At 43.8% G+C, this 9,524-nt stretch overlaps 1 protein-coding gene across 1 annotated transcript in view; it reads right to left on the bottom strand.

Moving 5' to 3' along the window:
* LOC134086942 (chemokine-like protein TAFA-4) overlaps nucleotides 1-6,206 on the bottom strand; it is an 18,395-nt gene extending 12,189 nt beyond the window's left edge. Inside the window, exons 1-2 of the mRNA XM_062540140.1 lie at nucleotides 6,078-6,206; nucleotides 5,676-5,796 (exon numbers count right to left, since the gene is read on the bottom strand). Of these exons, the coding sequence (XP_062396124.1) occupies nucleotides 5,676-5,781 (106 nt within the window). The 5' untranslated portion in view covers nucleotides 5,782-5,796; nucleotides 6,078-6,206. The remainder of the gene's footprint in view (nucleotides 1-5,675; nucleotides 5,797-6,077) is intronic.
* Between the last annotated feature and the right edge of the window lie 3,318 nt (nucleotides 6,207-9,524).

Below are 9,524 nucleotides of genomic sequence, written 5' to 3' on the forward strand. Positions count from 1 at the left end.
CATTAAAAAAGTCAGAGATAGGCAATATTCACCTAAAGCGTTTATCTTTGATTATGAGGTACACTGAAGTGCAAACTAGTCAATGCTACATCACAGTCTACCAAATCAATGGGGTCAAATTGCCTTATATTTCCTGGGTTGCCTACTTTTCTGAGGAACATGTACAGTACGTTACAGAGCCGTCCATAGGCCAACATAGTGAGCTACAATGCCATTACAGCTGGTACTGTATGTACCCAAATGTACTGGATCCAATACAATGTTGATCTGATCGTTGCTGTTCTCAGCTACTATTTAGATTCTGATGCTACTTTGTTACTCACTTGGTAAAAGAGATCCATATCAACAATATTATTATTAAGGGGTGAAAGCAACACTGAAGGGGTTAAAGCAACACTGAAGCACTAAACACTAAAGCGCTTTTCCTCTGTCACATACACGGTATTTGTTGATCCAGCGAATAATGATGTCCACAGACAAGGTAGAGTACGTTGCAGGGTTTTATGAAAGTATGATGCTTTGCGACATCAAATGAAGTCATATTTGTAGTTTCTTTCGTCTCATTTCATTGAACTACAGGTGCGCTACCCGATCTGGTAAAGTTACATAGCGTGGTTATAGCCGATAGAGGGCCACAAAGTGAAAGCAGAAGAATGTTTTAGAAACATTATTTCAGGGTATGAAAAACTCTTTAGTGTTGCTCTAAATGATAAATGACATTGTTTTGTTCACTGCCCTATTTGGAAACATTAAGGGAATGATGTTGGTATGGCATCAAACTGCCCTATTTGGAAACATCAAGGGAATGATGTTGGTATGGCATCAAACTGCCCTATTTGGAAACATCAAGGGAATGATGTTGGTATGGCATCAAACTGCCCTATTTGGAAACATTAAGGGAATGATGTTGGTATGGCATCAAACTGCCCTATTTGGAAACATTAAGGGAATGATGTTGGTATGGCATCAAACTGCCCTATTTGGAAACATCAAGGGAATGATGTTGGTATGGCATCAAACTGCCCTATTTGGAAACATTAAGGGAATGATGTTGGTATGATTTGGAAACATCAAGGGAATGATGTTGGTATGATTTGGGAACATTAAGGGAATGATGTTGGTATGATTTGGGAACATCAAGGGAATGATGTTGGTATGATTTGGAAACATTAAGGGAATGATGTTGGTATGATTTGGGAACATTAAGGGAATGATGTTGCTATGGCATCAAACTGCCCTATTTGGGAACATTAAGGGAATGATGTTGGTATGGCATCAAACTGCCCTATTTGGAAACATTAAGGGAATGATGTTAGTATGATTTGGGAACATTAAGGGAATGATGTTGGTATGATTTGGGAACATTAAGGGAATGATGTTGATATGATTTGGGAACATTAAGGGAATGATGTTGGTATGGCATCAAACTGCCCTATTTGGAAACATTAAGGGAATGATGTTGGTATGATTTGGAAACATTAAGGGAATGATGTTGGTATGGCATCAAACTGAAGACAGAATGATGAGCAGATGTGTGCTCTTGTTCGTGTTCTGGGCAGTCATGTGATAACTGGGGTGAGAGAGCCACCATGTGGCTTAAAGACGCACTACAGAACAGGGTACAGGATCTGTTCTACATACTCCCACTACAGAACAGGGTACAGGATCTGCTCTACAGAACAGGGTACAGGATCTGCTCTACTACAGAACAGGGTACAGGATCTGCTCTACAGAACAGGGTACAGGATCTGCTCTACAGAACAGGGTACAGGATCTGCTCTATACTCCCACTACAGAACAGGGTACAGGATCTGCTCTACTACAGAACAGGGTACAGGATCTGCTCTACAGAACAGGGTACAGGATCTGCTCTACAGAACAGGGTACAGGATCTGCTCTATACTCCCACTACAGAACAGGGTACAGGATCTGTTCTACATACTCCCACTACAGAACAGGGTACAGGATCTGCTCTACTACAGAACAGGCTACAAGATCTGCTCTACAGAACAGGGTACAGGATCTGCTCTACAGAACAGGGTACAGGATCTGCTCTACATACTCCCACTACAGAACAGGCTACAGGATCTGCTTAGCCCCACATACTCACACTCAGCCCCACATACAGTATTATAGAAGTGCTTGCACAAGGCCCCTAACAAAGCCCAACATTCAAATGTAACGGGTTTAGTGCTTCCACTTGCCACTGTAATGTAATGTTATATAATAGTGTTCTGCACCTTTAAGAAAATGGTTGGTATGGCAAAGACGCGTTCTGCTCTTCCCAGTTTATCTTGCCCGTGCAAGTGGTAGGTTATGAGTTTTACACACTGGAGAAAATATTGATATTTTAATCATTTTATTTGCATATATTCTTTATCTCAATCTACATGTACCTATAATTTGATTTTCATTAAGTGAGAACAGAACTGTGTGTTTAGGACTCTCCAGTAAGTAGACTGTTGGCTTGTAAAGTGTACAGTATGTTCCATGTATGCTAACACTGATTCTATACTTTTAGTGGCATTCTCGCCAGGTTGGACAGTTGTGTGATACAACTTCTTTTGTCTATCTTCAGAATAATAAAAACCCTCGACTGGGAGTTCGTGTCTGCTATTTACAACACGCATTATACATCTGTTACACACGCCCCCCAGACAATACCTAACAAACCCCAAAATTCTACAGTTTTGGAATGTTCAGAAAACCAAATACCAGCTCCACACTACTCAGTGAGTAATCAAAAAGCAGATGCGGTCCTAGCTGTTGAAATGGAGGATTCTGAGGCAAAATTCACAGCATGCATAGCCTACTGCTGGGATCAGGAAGGTCAACTGGCATGGGCAGATTGCCTTACATGCAGAGCTTCTTTGATGTCACTAACTGTGGCTAATTGCTATACGCTAACATGCTCGGGAATCATGACTCCCTACTGGATGAATCATGACTCCCTACTGGATGACACACAGACCTCTACTGGGACCAGGATCTTTGGCCCCTCAGTAGGGCTCTCATTACGTCATGAGCCGATGGAACATGACAGTCCAATGAGTGGGACGCTGTAGAGAATGACTGTCTTACTTAGTGACTTTGCTTATTTAGTATTTCCACAAAACAAGAAACTTACTCTTGCAAGAAAAGAGCAAGAAGATTTTCACTCATAACAAGATACATTTTTTTTTTTTTTTTTAAATCAAGTGCAAAAATGATTTGTTATGAGGAGAGAATATGAAAAATAATCCTTAATTCCCTGGCAGATGTGTTATCCTAATATGATGATTCCGTGATCTAGTAGACGGCTTCCCATCAGAAGGGTAGACAGCACAGCAACATTCCCATCCACTCACTTGACAGCACAGCAACATTCCCAATCCACTCACTTGACAGCACAGCAACATTCCCATCCACTCACTTGACAGCACAGCAACATTCCCATCCACTCACTAGACAGCACAGCAACATTCCCAATCCACTCACTTGACAGCACAGCAACATTCCCATCCACTCTCTTGACAGCACAGCAACATTCCCAATCCACTCACTAGACAGCACAGCAACATTCCCATCCACTCACCAGACAGCACAGCAACATTCCCAATCCACTCACTTGACAGCACAGCAACATTCCCATCCACTCTCTTGACAGCACAGCAACATTCCCAATCCACTCACTAGACAGCACAGCAGCAGCATTCCCATCCACTCTCTTGACAGCACAGCAACATTCCCAATCCACTCACTAGACAGCACAGCAACATTCCCATCCACTCACTTGACCTTCCACTTCTGTGACGGGAACCCAACCCTACGCTCATGCAGGAGCAAGAAATGCAACTGAAACCAAAACAAATCATCTACTTGTCAACATGCTTCTTGATCAACGTTGTCCATTTGTAGCCACTGACACAACGTTCCCAAATAGGATGATTTATATTTCCGAAACAGGACTATTTACCTTTAGAGACCATACGTACATGGCCAGACTTCACCTGAGGATCATTATGCATTATGCTTATGAACTGAAATCAGGATCTGAAGGCTACACTCAGAATCTCAGTCCTCTGTGTGCATTCTGAGATACATACTGTATTCATTTTTAATGTTTCAATACTGTACATAATCATTTTTAATGTTTCGATACATATTCATTTTTGATGTTTCGTTTAATTTAGTGTCTAAACCACAGTGAGCAGTAGAGACCTTTGAAAATCTTTGATATTGAACTACTTTTTACTTTCATTTTTAACCTTGTATAAAATATTACATGATTTCACATCTTTCCTCACTCAAGCTCACACAATTTTCTTAATGCATTTTAAATTATGAGCTCTAAATTATTTCCATCAACTTTGCTGAAAAACAATAATTATCCATCCAGGTCTATTTGCAAAGTTCCCCAAGAAAGTGGCTGAGAAGAAACAGTCTCTACATTGCAAGGACAAACACGCTTCTTTCCTAGCAACACGAAGGTCCCAGAGGCTTATAGGGACATGCATATTTCCACTGCACCTCATCTCTACAACACACACAGCCTGAGATCTCTACAACACACACAGCCTAGGATCTCTACAACACACACAGCCTAGGATCTCTACAACACACACAGCCTGAGATCTCTACAACACACACAGCCTGAGATCTCTACAACACACACAGCCTGAGATCTCTACAACACACACAGCCTGAGATCTCTACAACACACACAGCCTAGGATCTCTACAACACACACAGCCTGAGATCTCTACAACACACACAGCCTGAGATCTCTACAACACACACAGCCTAGGATCTCTACAACACACACAGCCTGAGATCTCTACAACACACACAGCCTGAGATCTCTACAACACACACAGCCTGGGATCTCTACAACACACACAGCCTGGGATCTCTACAACACACACAGTCTGAGATCTCATCTCATCTCTACAACACACACACAGCCTGAGATCTCTACAACACACACAGCCTGGGATCTCTACAACACACACAGCCTGGGATCTCTACAACACACACAGTCTGAGATCTCATCTCATCTCTACAACACACACACAGTCTGATATCTCATCTCTACACATATAGCTCTTCTAAAGTCCTGTTTTGATACTCCTTCACTGGTGCTCTGAGACAAACACACTCTCTCAGCACACACTCTCTCTCTCAGCACACACACACTCTCTCAGCAAACATACTTAACGTAGCACACACTTCCTCGGTGTTGGTGCCTCTCACATTGCCCTCCTCAAGGTCATTCAAAAATCCTGTTCCAGCAATTCATAACATTATTACTTGATTTGAAGAAGCTTCGATGACTCTCCTGATGCATTCCTATCCAATCAAATGGGGTGTGCAACATTTGTAGTTTTGAAGTTAATCACCAGAGGTCAACACTTTGTTAATAGTGTTTTGGTTTGTGTAACTGATGTATGGGCCAGTAGTTAGGGCTTTAAGTGTTACCCATTGCCAGCCTAATACGGTCTCTCCTGTAAAGAGTCACAAACCCCCATTTAGTCCTAATGACCCTTCGCCTGCCTCCTGCTGCCCCTTGGGGCCGTGTGTTTGAGTTCTTTAGCGGCCGTAGGTCTAACGAGGCCAGAGGGGGTTGACTGGTGTGTAGTGGCCGCAGGTCTAACGAGGCCGGAGGGGGTTGACTGGCGTGGCGGTGTGGGGCTCACCTGACGGTCCCCTGGCGTTCCGGTTGCCGGTGGACACTGGCGGAGAGAAGAGGATCAGAGAAGAGACGAGCAGCAGGCCGCTCCTCAACAGCCTCATCTTCATCATCTTCGTCCTGCCCGGCTGGAGAGAGAGACGAGGCAGGTCAGAAGAGCTCACAAGGAATACCGTAGCCTGCAGCATGCCAGATTCATCTCAAACAGCGGCTCACAAATGTAGCACAAAACACAACTTAAATAAAACCATAAATGGCTCTCAGGAGTGTCTTCTACTGTGCTCACTCATAATTACAGTATACTTAAATGTCTCTCAGGAGTGTGTTATACTGTGTTCACTCATGATTAAAGTATACTTGTAAACCATAAATGGCTCTCAGGGGTTTGCTACTCCAACTGTCCCCCCACCTGCTTTATCTACGATCCATCCCACTCCAGCGAGGCCTTGCTGCTTCTAGGTGAGGTCACCATGGTGACACAGAGAGAGGACCCTGGGGAGGACCAGACCAGCACACATTACGCAACACTAGGACACTGAGGGGTCACAGAGGGGTCACAGAGGGGTCACACATCAGTGCTGTCAGAAGGGCAAACAGTTCACCTGGTGTACGGAATTACACAAACATAGGATTCCCTTTCAACACATCTGATCCTAAATGACTGAAATGAATCACTTAATTTAACCCACAGGCTGAAATAAATCACTTTTTGGAAAAAAGGGAAACAACAGTAGAAATTGGTGGCTTGTTCTTATTATGATGAGTATTTGGAAATGAAATGCTTGTAAAGAGATATCTTCTGCAGGACTCATTCAACCCACCACTAAACCACACCACAGGACTCACACCACAAGACTCAACCCACAACTAAACCACACCACAGGACTCACACCACATGACTCAACCCACAGGACTCAAACCACACCACAGGACTCACACCACAGGGCTCAACCCACCACGAAACCACACCACAAGACTCAACCCACAGGACTCAACCCACAGGACTCAACCCACCACTAAACCACACCACAGGACTCAACCCACAGGACTCAACCACCACTAAACCACACCACAGGACTCAACCCACAGGACTCAACCCACCACTAAACCACACCACAAGACTCAACCCACAGGACTCAACCCACCACTAAACCACACCACAAGACTCAACCCACAGGACTCAACCCACAGGACTCAACCCACCACTAAACCACACCACAAGACTCAGCCCACAGGACTCAACCCACAGGACTCAACCCACCACTAAACCACACCACAGGACTCAACCCACAGGACTCACAGGACTAAACCACACCACAAGACTTGACCAATCCACCACAAGACTGCAGGTCCAGATGCTGCAGTAGCCATATGCGTTGTTTATGCTATCCAAAACATAAATATAAAATATATGCTAATCAATAGGCCTATGCATCTTGTAATACAATATTTTTAAAAAAACGTGGCGTGGGTCTATAACAAAGAACGAAATATATTCTCCTTCATGCCTGTACAACCTAAATCAACAACGCTTTTGAAATGAATGCGCACTGCACACTGTACACCTCTGCACTTCAGTAAGACACTTTAAATCCCTATAGCCGATGCATGCCTGGAATATCTTGGAAAAGTGGAACATAGTCTCAGATATGAAAACACTATCATTCAATGTCACGACAGAGCCTTTGACAGTTGACAGGATCAATTTTGCACTTCACAGACCCACCTTTAATCATCTATAGAGAACAACAGGCATCAGCGCACGTGTTTGTTGATGTTTGTGTGTTGTTGCATTATTAACCTGACGGTCTGAAGAACAAATCAAATGTCAACACCTACCTCGGATCACGAAAGCAGTGCAACACTTCTTTCATGGGTCACAGTTGTTTAACTTCATATGGGATGGAAATAAAGAGCAATATCCAAATTTGACCATGTCAAACTATTACAAGAAGGTGTCAATATTCCAGGAAAAAAATGTTTTACCGTTTCAGCGAAAGGTCAAGCTCCTTATATTAAGTCGAATGTTTCGGCTGCAAAACTTCCATGAGCGTATCCGCGGATGGCTTGCGGTGTTCTTGATGACACCAGTCACGCCCTGTTTTCACCCACAGATCTGACCGCAACAACAAGCAAGAAAGTGGTCAAAAAATGCAAAAAAAGAAAAGAAAAACAATAGCCTACTTGGGAAACTGTAGGCTATATAATAGCATACGATTTTGGAGTTCAGATCTGGTAAAAGTTTGGAGTCTGTCCTCCTGGCGAGTAGCCTACGAGCGCTGTCCTGGACATAAACTCGCTGTTAAGACTCTAAGTCGATGACATTGTCTCAAAAAGCCGGCTTTCCCCATCACTATCCAACTTAATCAAGACACCATCTGTTCCGTGGCAGTAGCAGATCCCTTTCATTAATGCGAGGGGAGATTACACTTGTTCATCACTGCCGGCCGTGAGGACGAAATCAACCTCATTTGGAGCGATACGTTCTCTGACTGAAGTTCTGACAGGGGAAATGTTTGCTTTTTCTGCCTCTGATTTTCTCAGCCAAATACACACAAATTATGATTAATCAAAGCGACGATAGCGTAACTGTGTATGCTTGATAGGGTCGCAGGGATGCTGATTTCCGCTCCATTGCGCTCCGTGCCCCTACACATACCTCTCCTTCTGGAATGGCATCTTTTAAAGTTGCTGCATTAGGCAAGTTTACGATAACTCAGCATCCCCGCTGGACTTGATTTGAATGCAAATATACTGTAAACCCCCACCCCCACCCCAGTAATGAGTTCAAACCATGAGGTCTTTATTGATGCCACTTCTAATCCTCCCGAGTTCATCTTCAAACAGATATGCAATTTATGTTACTGAGTGCATTCAATGCGCCTCTGCGCTATAGACTAGGCTACTGTAAAATGACCGTATTTTCAGGGTCTGTGGTGAAGCAACTGTCAATATTCTTCATTATACACTGATGGCTTGTGCTGTTGACTGAAGGCAGACGTGCTGCCAGAGTCGAGCCCTGTGATGAGTAGATAGAACATATGTTTGCATAGCTACCGAGCCCTGTGATGAGTAGGTAGAACATATGTTTGCATAGCTACCGAGTGATGAGTAGGTAGAACATATGTTTGCATAGCTACCGAGCCCTGATGAGTAGTGTGCCCTCACAAAGGCGCTTCTGGAAGAATGGCCAAAAATTCCCATAAACACACTCCTAAACCTAATGGAAAGCCTTCCCAGAAAAGTCAAAGCTGTTATAGCTTGAAATGGTGGACCAGTGCCATATTAAACCCTATGGATTAGGAATGGGATGCCACTTAAGTCATTAGGGGGGTAAAGCAGGTGACCCAATACTTTTGGCAATATAGTGTATGTTTGCATATAGCCTACCCGCCCCACTTGTATGGAGGTGTTATGGACAAATAGTGCGGCATCCTCTAGAGCGTTCTGTTTCATCGCTGAGCCGGGGGCCGTCTGATCTGATATTTCCATGAATAAATGATTACATTCATTTCCAGCAATCAATGACTCATTAGGCAAGTCCGCCTGCCCTCTACAGACCCCAGCAGCAGACCAGCCCCAACCAGACGCACCAGTGCACCTTTCACACTGGACCATGACACAGCCTGCTGTTATCCCAGTGTCTATAACCTAGAGCTGTTTATCCCAGTGTCCATATAGAGCTGTTTATCCCAGTGTCTATAACCTAGAGCTGTTTATCCCAGTGTCTATAACCTAGAGCTGTTTATCCCAGTGTCCATACAGAGCTGTTTATCCCAGTGTCTATAACCTAGAGCTGTTTATCCCAGTGTCCATAACCTAGAGCTGTTTATCCCAGTGTCTATAACCTAGAGCT

The sequence above is a fragment of the Sardina pilchardus genome, chromosome 7, assembly GCF_963854185.1.
Source record: "Sardina pilchardus chromosome 7, fSarPil1.1, whole genome shotgun sequence".
Lineage (NCBI taxonomy): Eukaryota > Metazoa > Chordata > Actinopteri > Clupeiformes > Clupeidae > Sardina > Sardina pilchardus.